The 16,751-nt window shown below is 43.9% G+C and overlaps 3 protein-coding genes across 4 annotated transcripts; 2 read left to right on the top strand and 1 right to left on the bottom strand.

Moving 5' to 3' along the window:
• Positions 1-296: 296 nt before the first annotated feature.
• pagr1 (PAXIP1 associated glutamate-rich protein 1) lies at positions 297-3,559 on the bottom strand. The gene is made up of 5 exons (XM_031749273.2): positions 3,353-3,559; positions 2,904-3,107; positions 972-1,308; positions 796-884; positions 297-703 (listed from the first exon to the last, which is right to left on the bottom strand). Exons 2-5 carry the CDS (start codon positions 3,073-3,075, stop codon positions 468-470), a joined length of 834 nt encoding a protein of 277 aa, XP_031605133.1. The 5' UTR covers positions 3,076-3,107; positions 3,353-3,559; the 3' UTR covers positions 297-467.
• A 147-nt stretch (positions 3,560-3,706) lies between these two features.
• kif22 (kinesin family member 22) lies at positions 3,707-10,823 on the top strand. Its single transcript, XM_031749294.2, has 12 exons — positions 3,707-4,515; positions 4,623-4,750; positions 4,935-5,086; positions 6,207-6,416; positions 6,821-7,217; positions 7,699-7,819; positions 8,040-8,139; positions 8,622-8,802; positions 9,301-9,395; positions 9,680-9,880; positions 9,964-10,023; positions 10,603-10,823. Exons 1-12 carry the CDS (start codon positions 4,328-4,330, stop codon positions 10,630-10,632), a joined length of 1,863 nt encoding a protein of 620 aa, XP_031605154.1. The 5' UTR covers positions 3,707-4,327; the 3' UTR covers positions 10,633-10,823.
• Positions 10,824-10,906: 83 nt separating this feature from the next.
• Positions 10,907-16,524, top strand: LOC116327644 (trafficking regulator of GLUT4 1-like). 2 transcript variants are annotated; one of them, XM_031749281.2, is made up of 5 exons: positions 10,907-11,444; positions 12,536-12,837; positions 13,006-13,304; positions 13,399-13,528; positions 14,576-16,524. In XM_031749281.2, exons 2-5 carry the CDS (start codon positions 12,600-12,602, stop codon positions 14,590-14,592), a joined length of 684 nt encoding a protein of 227 aa, XP_031605141.1. In that variant the 5' UTR covers positions 10,907-11,444; positions 12,536-12,599; the 3' UTR covers positions 14,593-16,524. The 2 variants fall into 2 exon arrangements, with proteins under 2 accessions (XP_031605141.1, XP_031605140.1); XM_031749280.2 differs by lacking the exon at positions 14,576-16,524 and having other exon boundaries at positions 13,399-14,178.
• Positions 16,525-16,751: the final 227 nt, after the last annotated feature.

Genomic DNA, 16,751 nt, shown 5'->3' with positions numbered 1-16,751 from the left:
CCAGTAAAGAGAACCCAATATGGGAGAAATACCTTTGTCACCAGTTGTCTCATTTAGTATATGAATTCTTGCATTATGGCCAAAAACGTGTTTCATAAGGTCAAAGTGACCTGATCAGTTAAATCAGTTTGTAATGTAGTCCACTTTTTCAGGCACAAAAGCAGAGCTACCCACTGTGGCCACCACCTGTGACAAGGGAGCAGACAAAAGTAGCTTTATTATATCATTTAGAATCATAACGATATCATCATATTCATTTAGCCACAGGTCGAAATAAACTGTCAGTACGCTCAGAGTACAACAGGTGAGGGACGTCCTCCAGGGTTAAAATTTTTATTGCCATCATACAAAACACATAAAACATACAAAACTTGTTACATTAAAAAAAATTCAAGTTTTTTAGAAAGCCTCGGGGAAATGCTTGGCTTTAAATGCCTTTGGGCAAGTCTTTGTCTCAAAAGAAACCATCAGTATCTCCTCTGTCGTGGTGAGAAGATGGTGTTGGGGTTGCTGTCCCGTTCCCTCTCCTTCTCCCGCTCCCTCTGGCTGTTTGGAGAAAGGGCTTCCTCCAGCTTCTTGTCACTCTTGAAGAGATCTCTTCCTGTGCGCATGATGTGCTCCTCAATCTTGCGGTGTCGCTTCATGTCTGACAATACTTTGTCCAGCCGAGCTTCCCTTCTAACAGAGGAGCGGGCAGAAGATCCTGGGAGACAACAGGCAAAAATCATTATTAATAAAAGGAAAAAAACCCTCCAGATTATAAAGAGACACCACATATAATTGATTGTGACATACCTGGAGTCCTGCGTCGGCTTAGGAAGGCATTTTTTGGAGTGGTTTGCATTTGCTCCTCATCAAAGTCAAACTCAGTTGGAGTTGGAGGCCTGAAAAACAAAACATGGTTAACAACCAAAAGCACTCAAACCAAACTCCTTAATCCTGAAATGACCAAAAGGAAAAGCAACACTGACTTGCGTTCCCTCTCCTGCCTCTCCCGTTCCTTGGCTGCCTCCTCCTCTTCGTCTCTTTTGGGCGAGGAGGTCTGTTCAGGCGTGGGGGGCCTTCTAGGAAGGGGCACAAAGTTCAATTCCAGCATCTCCCCTTTAGCGAGGAGCTCATAGAGTCTTTTGATCTCTGCGGGAGGAGGCATCCAGTTTTTGGGGTCCTCCATTTCCTCGTCGCTGTACGGAAGCTCCCAGTCACCGTCCGCCTCTTCGGCTTTCTGTTTTCCACCTTCAGCCTCCACCCCTGCGTCTGCCTGAGATTCATCCTGCTGCGCCTTTCCTCCCACTGCATCTGTGTTCCCATCTGAGAAAAAACGTACACAGTCAGTTTAAAATCTGTTTTAAAAACAATAATGAAGCGACATTTTATTGTGGATTAACCCTATACTGGGCTTTGATGTAGCTCCTCCCCCTTAGTTTAGAGCTACGTGCTTTTGTTTTGATTGGCTGCCCCTCAAAAGGTCGGAACAGCAGGTCGGTGTGGCTGATGTGTGAGGCGACCACATAAGGAATATTGGCTTCCACTGACAGATCCATGTGTAGATTGTAGGCTGGACTTTTGAAGGGGATTACTTGTACATACACTGACCTCAATATGTGAAAGTTTAGCCATGTTTAATAGGAGCAATCAGCACAGCAAAAAGTACTGTATGTATGACAGAAAGCAATACATAATAGGTCCAATTTAAACATCTTTCAAACACACTGCTTTGACTTCTCTGTGACAAGCTGTACGTAGGGACGGACTGATATGTCAACAAAACATCAACATCAGACCCACTGATGGGCATCGGGGTGCAAATAGCAAAACTATTGGAAATCAGTGGTGACATTTATTGATGGCAGGAGCCAACATTTCTCTCGTGTGTAATATATTCTCTGCTGCAAGTGATAAAATAGCCAAAAGACTTGAAGTGATCAAGTACATCGGGGCACAGAACAACACAGACTTTTCTAATGAAGGCTGGATCAGATACTGAGCAATTCTGGCTTTACTGAATAGTTTCATAGAAACTATTTTTTAACTTACATTTTTTTTTAAATTAAAAGACCTCCAACTTTCTTAAAGTTCACAATTGGATTGATTATAATATTAATATTTTGAAATGTTTTTTTGTTTTTGTTTTGTTTAATAGATGGTTTTTGCATTTTATTGCTGTCTTTTAACCCTGGAAAACAGTTTGGACGACTATGTTGCTTTTTAAAGTGCTCTAGATTGGATAATCTAGGTATAATGACGCAGACTCAAAAAGATACTTAATTTCTGTACTTTAAATATACATCCCCATCATAAATCCAGTTGACTACAGTCTATATACCATATATTCTACAAATACATATATATATATATATATGTTTGAGCAAATACATTACAGTTAAAAACAGAAACATCAGAAATCACTTTTGGACACAACACTGGTGCTCACAGCTTATATCTAGTCCCAGCAGTCTGTTTGCTTTTTCTTTTTAACTTTCATACAAAGAACTGGCTCAGGGTGTACCACACCAATGCCAACTCCGGCACCACACCCACGCCAGACACTGGGTGAATAAGCATTTAAGAAAATGGGTGGATATATTCACTCATTTTGGCTTTTGTGCCAATTTGTTAAAATGTAAAGACTTAGGAAGCCGACAAGGTAAGTACCTACTAATAAACCGGTAGATAACTGACCGTGTTTCAGCTGTGCTTTGCTTCCTTGTATTTCCTGCACACTCCTGCATGACACTTGTGCATTTGTCCTTGGTGATACTTCCTACTCACACTAGTTACCTGTACAGGACATGCTTGTCCACACTGAAGACTTTTAACCTGATAATGAAACTTCCTGTCTACTGTGCGTCCTTTCACTACACCTGCCATGCATGCATCTATCTATCTTTACGCGTGTACTGTACCTGTATCCTCCTTGGCTGTTGCGTCGTCCTCCTCTGCGCTCCCTGCCATCTCCGTATCCGGTTGCTCCGTGCTGTCCTCGTCCTCTTTGCCCTCTGCAGCTTCCTCTGAGTCCTTCATGTTCAGAACCTCTATGCCCTCTTTCAGTGAGGTGTCTGTGGCCTCAGCTTGCATGCTTCCTGCTGGTGAAGTTTCTCGCAACAGATCTGCTGAACAGAAGCCTGCCATTTAGATCTAGAAAACATTTTAGTGCAGCTGAAACTAACTTAAGGTATACACAAGTGTGTGGGATAAGAGGATTTTTTAGAGGCTATAACTTTTAGCCGTAGCTGTTTACTTTTGTTAAAGGATAAGTGAACGTATAGTCAACTAAAACAAGCGGCTAGCTAACGTCAGGCCTAACCGCCAGCTATTTCTTAAACAGTAGTTAGTCTGCTAATAACATACGTGCCTTAAATCGTCATTAACGGCTTCTTCCGGATCAGTGCTGCTGTGAAAGCGATTAAAACGTTGAGTCAAATACTTTTCCAGTAAAAACTCCCCATGAGAGTCACTAAGTATAACAAACGCTTATGCACAGACGTAAACATAGCGCCATTTTGGCTGTAGGGATCTGCCTGAGCCTCTGCACCGCTGGGGCGGGGGGAGCTTCACCTCACCGTTGATACAACGTCATGTGGATAATCCACACTCACTACGAGCGGACACTCCAGCAGTAGAGGGGAATGGTTTGGAGATCTACGCTCGACGCGACTTCCTGCACACTGCGCAAGCGCGAGCAGGTCTTAGGGCAGACGGCGAAATTTGTATTAGCGTCCTTTGCTTTTCTGTTCATGTTGTTCTTGTTGTTTTTAAAGCGTGCGTATATGTACGTTTGTGTAGCGTAAACTTGACAAATGTAATCAGAAGAGCCACAAATCTCATTAATATGGACGCATGACGTAAAACAGGCGCCAGTATTTGTGCGAGTTCTGATTGGTTTACGGCCGTTTCCGGTTTCTGCGCTCTGCATTTGAAAAAGTGTTCGGTTAGTTCCTCAAGTTTTTAAGGGACGCGGTCGCCATTGTTAAAACCAAGCGTCCGAAATGTTGCTGGAAGGACAATTTAGGGCATAACAAAGGTGTGGCTTGTCTCGGACAGTCTCATAATATCGGCTTTGGGACTATTATTAGCCAGGCGAGAAGCATCCGTTCGCGAGGGAAGTTATGACTGAGCTATCCAGCTTTAGCTTGTTATTAGCCGAGAGAGGCTTTCGTCAGTAAGGAAAACACAGCTTATCGGGAGAGGTTTCATTTGAGTGGCATGCGTTTTCATGCAGTGCTGTTATAAACAAACTGTCTTTTTCAAGCACGTTCGTGGCTAACTAGTTAGCTTATTTTTATTTTTTTTGTACTTTATTCGGGCCTTTCTTTGTGGAAGCGCAATAATGGCGACGCGTGTGGCGGTATCAGATGGAGGAAACAAGAAGACATCCAGGGTCCGCGTAGCTGTTCGTCTGCGACCCTATATGAACAAAGAAGACGAGAAAAGCGAGGGACCGTGTGTAAGAGGCCTGGACTCTCAAAACCTGGAGATAATCAACTGGAGGAACGCCACAGAAACTGTTAAATACCAGTCAGTGCCTTCATAATAATCTGTTATGTATATATGTATGTCGGTAAAGATTTCAGTGATTGTCTAGCTGTAAATATTAAGAGAGCTGTGGTTGTTGTTGTTTTTAGCTTCGACGTTTTTCATGGTGAACAAACGACACAGCAAGAAGTTTTCCTCTCATCAGTGAAGCCCATTCTGCCGCACATCTTGAACGGACAGAATGCCAGTGTGTTTGCTTATGGACCAACAGGAGCTGGTATGTTGAAGCACAGTCTACAGGGTTTCAAGAAACGTGTATATTAGCTGTGCACATGCATTTATAAATTAAGCTGTTAAGACTTGAGAGAGGTCACAATGATTTTTCTCATTTTGTTTATAGATATTTTGGCTCCCCAAAGAGACCCTTTTCTAACTCTAGGCTTTTGCATCCTCTTTCACAGGTAAGACCCACACTATGCTGGGGAGTTCAGAGCAGCCGGGTGTGATTCCCCGAGCTGTTCGTGAGGTCTTCAAGCTAGTGAAAGCCAAGGATGAGAGTGATGGATGGGACTACAGCATTGGCATGTCGTATTTGGAAATTTACAATGAGAAGGTTTGGTTGTTTAAGTAGACACAGCGTACAATTACTTGTGACTTTCTGTTCATGATTAAGTAAAGTAATCTAGATGGTGGTCGTTCAAGTTGAGGTGTTAGAAAACATTGTCTTTACTCTTAAGAAGTGTGTTTCTGCGTTTTTTTTAGCATTATAGGGCACTGGGGGGGATTCGTGGTTGTTGTTGTTTTGTTTTTTTCTAGATTTAAATGGATCAAATGAACTTTTGGTACTTACTTGTTCCAAAGGTTGTAAAATAGCCTCAAATGTCTCCAAACAGCTGAGGTATTGAATCTTGGTTACCTTAATTGACAGAACTCTATGAATTTCCCTGTTATGTCACTTTAGCAAGTGAAACTTATAGTGTGGTCAATCTTTAATACCTGATTAAAACCCTGTATTGAAAATAAAACTGCCTTTATGTTCATTTTAAAAGTGGAAATATTTCCGTTTCTAATGGATAATTCTCTAGAAATTCTATTAATACCCATAGAAGATTTTATATTGACCAAAAACTGACTCCCTTAATTCTGCAAATTTAAGCCAACAATATTATTATGCAGATGGTGTAGTCCAAACTAAGATGTTTTGGCACATGCAGGGTAGTCTTGGCCCCACCCAGCAGAGCTGTATGTGAGAATGCAGATATCTGACGCAGTCGGATGGGATGTTAGCCAGCCTTTAACCTGCCAGCTCTCTAATAAAAACTCAGTGCAGTGTCAGATTGGACAGCTCTTACCTGCTATATTCATGCAGTTCCCTTTTGTAGACACCATCCACTACATCTCGTAGTATGAAACCTTTTGAAGCAGACTTATTTCCTGTTGCGCTACATGTCAAAATGAACAAATGTGGAAAATATCTGAATTGGTTTACCTAAAATTTCATGTGTGAAAACATCTTCAGCCTACCCATTCAGTTTCAGATCACTGGGCCTCAGCATGATTTAATAAAACAAGGGGGGCGCACATAGCTTTTTAACCTCCAGTCTTCTTGAATTTACTGCAAAAGCTTCTAGCTGCATTTTCCACAGCATGTCCTCTGAACCTTTAAATGTACCTTTTTTTTCTTTTAGTGTGCATCATTCATCAATTACCGCTTTCCTTTCTTGTTCTCTCAGGTGCTTGATCTTCTGTCGCCAAACTCCCAGGATTTACCCATCAGAGAGGACAAAGACAAGAACATCCTTATCCCTGGCCTGACACATATGAACATGACCAACTTCGCAGATTTTGACAAACACTTTGTCCCTGCGACGCTCAACCGTACTACAGCTTCTACTAAGCTAAACCAGCGTTCCAGCCGCAGCCACGCTATCCTTCTCATTAAGGTTTGATGGTCTTGGTGTAGTTTATTGAACTACTTTATTCGTTAGTGTCAAATGGACAGCCAGACAGCATCTTAAGCAGGTCGTGGTCTCTGAGCAGTAGGCCAGGATTTGGTAGCTGGTGCTGAAATCAATTCTCTTTTGCAACAGTCCCACTAGCAACTTCTGTGCTTCCTGGGATTACTATGGGAGAGAAACACAAAGCATTATCTGCTGTCCTTTTTCTTCATTTATTCGTTGTTTTTTTTCCCTTTATTGTCATGCTTTTTCATAAAATGTAATCCTCTTTTTCTTTTTTTCTTTTTTCTTCTCCTTTCACCCCATGACTCTTCACCACCTCCTTGTTTTTCTTGCCTGACTTCTGTGCCGCTGCTGCTTTTCTGTTCTTAATCTCTGCAATGACATAGGTTGTACGGACTCAGCAGCAACTTCCCCACAGACAACAGACAGGCAAACTGTACTTGGTCGATTTGGCTGGCTCAGAGGACAACCGCCGCACCGGCAACCAGGGCATCCGTCTGAAGGAGAGCGGTGCCATCAACCTGTCTCTCTTCACACTCAGCAAAGTTGTGGACTCTCTAAACTCAGGCACTTCGGTGCGCGTGCCGTACAGGGACAGTAAACTGACACGGCTTCTGCAGGACTCTCTGGGAGGCTCGGCACACTCCGTCATGATCACCAATATTGCACCAGAGTACAAATATTATTTTGACACCTTCAGTGCACTCAACTTTGCGGCCAAATCCAAGCTCATTGTGAACAAACCCTTCACCCGTGAAACTGTGGCTGTGCCTGTGCTGCCAGGTGAGTGAAACTGGGTGAGAAAAGCACTCACTTTTTTCAGTCATGGGACACTAAAGTATAAAAAGGCATTTTTATTGGGAAAGAGGAAGAGTCTTGTCACGATTTGAGCCAAAGGCCAACAGGGGGCACCCATGTCACATCCCAGAGGATGGTGGCTAACAGTAAACAGCTAACAGTAAGCATCCATCTGACCCAGCAGTCTGGCTCAGATGGATGCTTATTTTTGTTTTTTTGTAAAACTGGTGCTCCACTTGCATTTTTGCCGTTCTGATGTTCTGTCTTTCCTACTGCACTCTCTCAAAGATGGTCCTCATGTTTACCTGCTGCTGTTGGCTTTAATTCAAGCACTGCAATGCAGCTTTGACTGATGCTGTGCCATTTTTGTCTGAGTTGCTTTACACTCTAGAGAGCCCCCACAGACACCGTTGCTACAGTGCACTGAATACTAAACTGTTAATTTTCCATCTGCCTTCGTCTCCAGTGAAGCGGTCCAGAGAGGAACGAGAGACAGGGGGGTCTGGCACTGAGCCACAGAAGAAGAAGCATAAAGAGGAGAAGAAATCCGAACACGATGGTTCCTCGCCCGCTACACGTAACCACAGGTTATAGACCAGACTGATTATTTGTTTGGCTTGTATTATGATGTCTGACTGAATTGAAAGGCTTTGTGATGGAGAAAAATGCTGTTGTGTGTAGGTGTGTCTGGAATGCCTGTAAACATGACTTTTTGATACCTGACTTGTTTCAAAGCCCCGATCGTACTGTCTGCCCCATTTTTCAGCCTCTCTTTGTCTGATATGATTTGTTTGTCTGCCTCTTCAGTTCGTCAGACCAGTCACTGATGGGTAGACTAATAGCTTTGGAGAAGAGAACGATGAGCTCCCAGGACAAAGAGAGACTGGCCATGCTTAAAGAGATCAAGGTGAAAACGCACACCTACATCAAAGCCTGAGCTTGTCCACATGGATGGCTAACTTGAAGAATGCTGTTTAGTTTAGAGTTGCTCTAAGCAGTGCTATCGAGAGGACAGTGAGACAGCATCTTAAGCAGGTCGTGGTCTCTGAGCAGTAGGCCAGGATTTGGTAGCTGGTGCTGAAACTAATTCTCTCTTGCAACAGTCCCACTAGCAACACCTGGGCTTTGTGGGATTACTATGGGAGAGATACAAACCGTCATCTGCTGTCCTTTTTTATAAATTGACATCTTCATGCATGCATACATGGAAATATCAAGTTGGAAAGGCTGTAACGTTGGCCCCCCTTTTCTGCCCTTGCTGTCACAGTTTTACTTTGCATACATTTCAGCAGTTGATGATCTGGTCAGATGTTTACTAATCAGTCAATATTTGATTGCTGTACTTGGTCTCCTTTGTTATGCTTCTTTGTTTGTTTGTTTTTTGTGCAGGAGCTCAAAGAGAAGCAGAGGGAGCTTGAGAGCAAGGCCATGCTATTCAGTCAGTTGGCTGGAGAAAAGTCGATTACAGGACAAGAGCCCGACTTCGAGAACAAGACAACTGCCCTGCGGAGAAAACAGTCAGATGCCACAAAACCCAATAAACAGCAGGCTGTGGTCCAACCACTGCAAGGTCTGTTAGAAATCCTAGAGCAGATGATCGTACTGTAACTAAGTGAATTTCCATAGATTGTTTGCCTCATGAAGAAATGACTACAGTGTTAAAGACTATAGAGGTATCCCACACTGCTGACCTTGACTGAGGACTCACTAAATTCTTTATTTGAGTGCTTCACTAAAGAGTAGTGACTCACTAATTCTGTCATGTTGATTCACTGCGGCTATTGATGGGCTGCAATGTGATACAAAAGCTCAATCTACAATACTGGAGCCAGAGAATGTATCAAATGATGATGAGAGAGAATTATTTTTACAACCCTCAGCAACACTGAGAGCGAGCCAGAGAACTTTTCTTAGTGCCTCCTGCATGCATTTTGCTTTAAAATGGTTCAAATGTTAAAATTTTGACTCTTTCATTTTAAAATGCAGTTTTTGGTTTTTTTTAATGCAGTAATAATATTTGTCTAAGATCCTGTCCTAATGCAATGTTTTGCTGTTTTCTGCCCCTCAGTGTCCCAGCGCCAGCCCCTTCAGCAGCTTCTTGTGGTCAAAAAGCAGTCGGTGTGCGTCAAGAAGAAAGAGGAGACGTGTTCAGACCTGATTGAGGTCAGCAACCGAGCCTCGACTGTGCTGTGCTTAACTTGACACATCTGCAGAGTTGCAAGCATCAGATACAAGCTGACAACGTGCATTAGCTTCAGTGTGTTTATCTGACTCGACAGATGCAGAAAGGATCTCAAATTTGTTTGGTTAAAATTGCCTTCCTCTCCCAACCAGTGCGGGGACGTTCAGATTTAAAGTAGATTGCTTGTGTTGTCTGATAGCAAAAATGTTGTTTTAACAGCTTGGTGTATATCTGTGCATTTATTTTTCTTTTCTTGTTCTATCAGTCCCTGGGTGGTAAAGAGAACAACACAAAGAGTGCTTGGGAGTCCCAGCTTGACCAGTCGATGGTGGATCAGTCCAAGCAGAAAATCCTGCAAATTCTGAACACAGGCTGCCTGAAAGAGCTGAAAAGTCTGCAGCAGATCGGTGACAAGAAGGCGAAGCTCATTCTGGGCTGGAGGGAGATCCACGGTCACTTCACAAAGGTTGGAAAACAAATTACTGTCTTATTTACTGTGGTTTCTGTAATATAAATACATGCAGAGACTATATGATTGCTATTCTGCAGGTGGAAGACCTGATACAAGTTGAGGGGATGACGGAAAAGAGATTTTCCTCCTTCATGAAGGTAAGCTAGGTTCTTGCTGTCATTGTAAGTGGTTATCTTCTGCCACTCTGCTTTTTGGTGGATTGCTTCAGTTTCTTAGAAGCACCTCTAAAACCCTCCAAAATAAAAGCATTCCCATCAGCTGATTTTGAGCTAGCAGGGGTTGACAAACCTGCTAAAACATGAGTATGATCACTTTTAGCTTAGCAGCAGACGCTTTCAATCGTAGTAATAAAGTATTACTGACAGTAAGGCTGTGCAACTAATGGAGTTTTACTGTGATTTACAATTCTGTCCTCATCAATTATTAAAATGGGATAATTGAGATGGAGATTATTGTACTGCCTTCTGTTTCAGTGATTTTGCTTTAATTTTGCACACTCCCTGTGGAGAGCTAGGTTCAATTCACATCTGGCAATGCCACCTTCATTAGAGTTTATTAATGTGTTAAACATTAAATAAAAATCAGTTTTGGTTACAAAAACAAGTTTTCTGCTCCTAATATTAACCAAAATAATTATAATCCTTCCATAACTGAGCATATGATTGATATTCTGCTTCTCTTGTTTTGTATTCATCGTTCTTTTCTTCTATTTGCAGGCGAACATCGTGAGTGCCATGGGGAAATGATTTTCTGGTTTTTAAATATAAATCGTGTACATACTTTATTTTTTATCTGAAGCCACCTTTTTTTTTTCCTTTTTTTTTTTTCTTCCTCTTTTTTTTTTTTTTTTTAATGCTTGGTGTCATTGTGTTTATGTAGTGTCTGCTGTGCCCAGCTGGTGGCGTGTCCTTTTTAATAAACCTCCCATATCACGTTATTGGATGCTTGTGTATTTATTTGACGTCGGTAAATAACTTATGGTCACCTTCGCCTGAGCTCCAGTGTCTCCTACCCTGAACTGTGTGATGTGACGCTCCACCGCCTTATCGACGGTTTCTCTGTGTGAACACATAATTAGGCTAATTAGCATCGCACAGACAGCAGGTCACAGTTTAACACCGGCGGTAGGTGGATGCTATAAACCACCGCCCCCTACATCACATCTCTCACACACACCTTTTCTCTTCCTCGCACAGCACGTACTCTGGTTGATTTCACTTTTCATTACACGCACACACACGCCCACCCCTCCTCTGAACCACCCTGATATCCAGGAGACTCCATCCATCCCAGCTCACTGCGCTGGCGCAAGGCTACACCAGCCCCACCGCTTTCTGTTTTTTCCCTGCCTCAGCTTTCACTGGACATAAATCATATGATCGGGCTTTTAAACGGAGCACGTCTAGAAACCCTCTGCGCTCTGGAGGAGATGTTTGGTCACGTCTGACTGTTTTTGTTGTGTTTTTCCCACCTGGGAGTGAGGTTACCACGATGCACAATCCAGCGATGTGATGACGACGAGGCAAGCGCTGGATTAAAAAAAGGGAAGGAAACAAAGGTCAGTTTGATTTTAGTTTTCCCTTGGATGGATTGATGGATGAGTGAGATACACAAATGGCTGTTTGTGTATTCCAGTCATTTCCTGTGAATCCAGTGCATGTGTTTTTCCTGCTTATCGGTGCGGTTTAGCAGCGCACATCCACTGAATCCAACCCATCAGCGGCAGGCTAATTAACGAGCAGCCTCCCTCCCTCCCTGTTGGCCTCTATCCGAGTTTTCTCCCCCCCTTTGTCCTCAACCTTTTTACCGCTGTGTCCTCTAGCTTTTGTTCTGCGCCCGGCAAAACCGGCCACCATATGTCGGTGAGCGGTTGTGTACACACGGTGAAATAAAGCTATGTACACACCTGCACGGAGACCGAGGCAGGAAAGCTGTCTCCATCTGCCATACCTGTTTTTTTCCGCTCCTCCTTTTTGTTGACTTGCTTTTTGTTACCTGAGAAAGCGAGTCTTGGAGGCCTTATTTACAGTTCACCGTGTTTTGCTCATCCATCCTTCAGCAGCTGTGAGCAGTGATCAAACGTGAGATGTCATCTGACGTTCAAAAGGGGATTATAAAGAGGCTTATGGGTGATATTGAGCCCACATCCACTCTAAAATCTGCTGAAACGGGATGTGTTTATGGGCTGTATGAAAACTGCTAGTTAGAAGTCCCCTGCCAGCCGTATAAATATTTGATTTCAGGGAGGCAGCGCTGCTCTCTAGCATCTGTAAACTGATTTAAACATGTAGTTTTGCTAAATAAATTGTAGGGGGGAAAAAACCCAACCATAAAGGCACCGTTTAATCACTATCAGGTCATTCTTGGCTCATTTAATACTATGCCCTACTTTCCTATAGCTGCTTTCTGTTGAGTTGAGACTGTGACCAAGAACTCAACATCTATAGACTTGCTATTATTTTGCTGTCCTCAAATGGCAAAAATTGGCATAAATATTTGATAAAATAAATCGTTTAAATAGAAGAAAATACTCTTGCCCCATCTGTCTGCCCTCTTCTCCACTGCAGTGATTTTTGCACAGTCCCGAAGCAGATGGGAAGGAACAGCTTTTGTTTATGAATGTGTTTAAAACCACTTTCTTGCCCCCAGGTGTAACTACAGACGGCACACGTGCAGGACCGGACCACGAACACGGGCTTCTCTTTCTGTCAGCATGGCTGTGAACATGATGCCCGCCCCCGGCCTTTGGCCTGTGGAAGAACAACCATCGCTTCTGGACCAGGACGGCTCCCTGTCGAGCCAGGCCCCCGTCTCTGAGTTGTGCCCGCCAGTCAGAGGCGAAGAGCTCATCCACAGCAGCAGCAGCAGCAGCAGCCCGGCTGGCACCAGGCCCGCCCGCAGCAAATCCAAAGGAGAGCTCGTCATAGTCATCAACGAGAAGCTGAAGAACGGTGAGTGACTTGAGTTTGACCTCATAGCGAGGCAGGGTCGGGCAGCTGCTTAGTCAGCTCGCTGGGGGAAAGTCAAATTCCTGCGCGTGGATGAACTCCCGGGAGAGCACGGGAGGCGTGCAAGCAATCATGTTTTACCTCTTCGTCCTCTTCATCCTTCACACGCAGGTAACGGGATCCACTCAGTGTCCGAGGAGAACAGCACCTCTTCAGTTGTCTCCTCTCCTCCCAGAAGACAGCACTCCATCTCTTACCCTCATCACGGCAAGACCAGGAAGGGGAGCAGGGCGAGCTCCATCGGCTACACCGCCTTCTCGCCCAGGCCGTCGCTTTCTCGCCACTCCAGCATCGCCACCAACCCACCGTTGGACCGCTCCAAGGTCAAAGACTACCTCCTCCTCTCTGTGCTGGCCTGCTTCTGCCCAGTCTGGCCCATCAACATTGTTGGATTTGTCTACTCCATCATGGTGAGAGCAGGATTTGTGTGTGTGTGTTTGGTTTTTGGAGTTTATCTTTTTTAATCACGCTGATGCTAACAGACGCTTTGATCTTCTCCCTCAGTCCAAGAACAGTCTGGAGCAGGGAAATCTGGACGGCGCCGTGCGTCTGGGACGCGTGGCCAAGATGCTCTCCGTGGTCTCACTAGTAGGAGGGACGGTCATTATCATCGCCTGCATTGTCAACCTGGCCAGTGAGTGTCCCAAATCTGACCTTTAAACCCCCCCTAACCTCTCCTTTTTAACCTCCTGTGTTGCTGAGCCGCTTCTTTCCTGCGAACTCTCCTCTCGTCTCGTGAATTACTGAAGGATGTGTCGCAGCTTCCACAACCTGCTGTTGTCACCATGTATCCCATCATAGTAGCATAATATATTCAGCTCTGTTGGCACAGTCTGACCTTAATCACTGATATTATTACTATCTGTGTTTGCACAGTAGAGCGCTAGCCCCAATGCCTGCACGTGGCTTTATACACTGCAGCACTTTAGCCTTTAGAAACCATGTCGCCGCTGCACAGAGATCAGAACATATTAAGCCCTCCCGAAGCAGACGCAGATCTACATTTTCTGACGTGTTCCTCCATGTTTGCACGGGTGGCCTACAGCTGTAACTGACCGCATGCCTCGGTTTTGCCGTGTGTGTATCTGTAGAGTGACGTGTGTAGTCCACTGTCTTGTTTTCACGCCTTGCCCTCTCTGCTTGTACAAAATGTGAAGCCTTGTTGATTCTGTACCACATGTATGACCACTGTATGCCCAGCTCGTGAGCCGCTGACCTGCTCGAGAGCTGGACAAATGTGCTTTTTATTGTACGTTTGCAAATAAAAAGGATTCTGATAACAGATCAGTGATTATTTCAGTGACTTGCAAAGAAAGGGACTAGCCTCTGTCTTATCTTTTGTTTTGCTGTTCTTCTACATTTAGACACGTGCAGTTTAGTCATTCTCAATCATGCCTTTTCACTTCAGATTACACTTATTTCTGCTTTATTTCTGAGCGCGCCCAGTTGCAGCCTGTTGGGTCTCATTAAGCCAAGAGATGTGCTAATTAGCTCAATGACTGGAAGAACAACTGTAGACTCAACTTCAACTTAAGTTGAAGAGCGCTGGGATTTGGCAATCCTTGTTTTTTCTTCTTCTCTCATTATGTAACTGTCCTCAGTGGTCTGTGAAAGTTTATACATCCATATGAAGTTGCAGAATATAAAGCTCTGACTAATACGCTTCCTTTTCTTTTTTTAGTAAATGTGAAACCCTGAGTTTCATCCCAGGATGAAACCGGATAAGGCAACAGACCGTCTGGCCCCGCACCTGCACCACCATCTTTACCTGCCTAGTCATTTCCTGGATGTGTGACAAATGTGCCCCACACCCCCTTGCCCCCCACCTCCCTGCGATATACAGCGCTTACTTATATTTCTGTAATCAATATAAATCCCCCTCCTGCCCCCCTGTTTTCTTTTCCTTTTTTCTTTTTTGCTAATGGAAGAGAATAAAATATGCAAATGCTGCTACTCTAAATCTGGGGAGGGTGTGAGGGGAGGTGTCCATGGGATGTTAGATTGGAGAGAAGGGAACAGACAGACTTTAATCAGTTCCTTCATATTCCGGCCAACACGTTTGGAATGATTTCCAACACAGAGACACTCAAACTCTTGAAGAGATCTCATCACAAGCCTCCAAACTGGTGGACTAGAGAGCAGCGGAGGGATCGCCTCTCAACTTCCCAAGAAAAAATGACCTCTCTGGTTAAATCCCCCTCAAATGCACGGAGAGGCTCCGGGATTTTGTGTTGCGCACATGAACTCATACGCGCAGCAGAGAGGAAACCCTTTGAATCCCAGTTATGTCCCCTTGTTTCAGACTGTCTCTTCCTCCGTGGCTCAAAATGACTCCATGATATCTTGTGTTTGAGCGTACGGGCCGGCTAAAGGAGGATGAAAGGGGGGCTTACCAAGCCATGGGTGCTAAAACGGAAAAGGGGATTACGGAGGCACAGTCGACACAGCGAGGAGGAAATATGTGCCAAATAAAAGAATTTAGAGCAGGGGGATAAAAAAAAAAGTTTCTTGCTTTGCAAAGACCTCACTTCTCACCAGAGTTGCTGTGGAGGGAAGCAATGAGATGTGCTTTCGCTCTGTGCAACTATACTGTGTATCTGCTCGACACCTGCAACCACTGTGAGCTGGAGAAAGGAGGAAAAAACAAAGTCACGCTGTAGCGATTAAAGCTTAAACAAAACACACCGACTTTACAGGGAAGTCAGTGATGCCGCACCATCTGTCTTTTGATAATCTTTGTAAGGGACTGATTTTGAAACTCTGGAAGTGCTGTGCCGCAGCGGAGCGGCAGCTGTAAGGCAGTGCGGGCATCACTATTTGGTTAACAAATTAAATAGCTTGTGATTGTTTAGTCAAAGATGCGGCTGTAGCCTCAGGTAGCCCGAGCTTTGAAAGCAGACAGATTGTTCTTATATTATCCTTAAAAAAAGAAGAAAAATAAAAAAAAAAACCCTCAGTCGTTGATTCCCACCTGGATGAGTCAGCACCTTTTCGTTGTAGTTGTTTGTGAAACACTAGATCAGACATGGGCGAGGGCTCTGAAGTAGCAGTGTGGTAGCATTTTAGTGTGAAGAACATCATTTTAAAAGCCGGGTTTGTTATCATTGTTCTAATATCTCCTGTGTATCCTTCGCTAACCTCTAATCTTTATCTACCTGTGGTTTTCACTGTGATTTAATCGATGAAGTGATTAAAAACTTTATTTTGTCGTGTCCCAGATTTTCCAATGCCGCGACTTCAAGGGTCTCATCACGAGTTCTGGCCCTGCAGACAGTTTTCTGTAGAGATAACTGCGGCATATATATACACATCCCCTCCCCCCCTTTGTTAATAATGTAAATTTACTGATTGTAATCTACAGTTGATGTACTCTGCAGATATTGTGCTAATCCTCCAGTGGATATGAGTTACCTTTAAGTAGTTAAGATCTGATGTAGGCGCTGAAGCTGTTGGATACCCTCCAGACAGTCACTGTATTCCCACCAGGCTTCTATGATCTTTGTGGTTATTGGCATGTTCTGTTTTCTTTTTGTTTGTTTATTTATTTTTTTGTAATGTATGATGATGGAAGTTTCAAATTGCAAAGATAAGCTGACACTTGGAATATTATACTTCTGCAGCACATTTATAATAAAGACACAATGCATGTGACCTGTTTTCAGTGTTGCTTTGGAGGGATAAACAGCATCGGCGGCTGTGCAGAATAAAGGGGGCGTCAAAAGTGAGTGAAAGGAGAGCTAAGCCTTTAAGGAGAGACTGTGTTTTTGCATTAGTGGAAAAAAAAAAGGAAAAGGAGGGTAGTTGGGGGGGAGGGTGGGGGAAGTGTTGGTATAGTCCTCAGTGCTGTGATGGCGTGT

This window comes from Oreochromis aureus, linkage group 8, assembly GCF_013358895.1.
Source record: "Oreochromis aureus strain Israel breed Guangdong linkage group 8, ZZ_aureus, whole genome shotgun sequence".
NCBI lineage: Eukaryota > Metazoa > Chordata > Actinopteri > Cichliformes > Cichlidae > Oreochromis > Oreochromis aureus.
The sequence above is the reverse complement of the archived record's forward strand: the minus strand, read 5'-3'. Positions and strand labels throughout refer to the sequence as shown.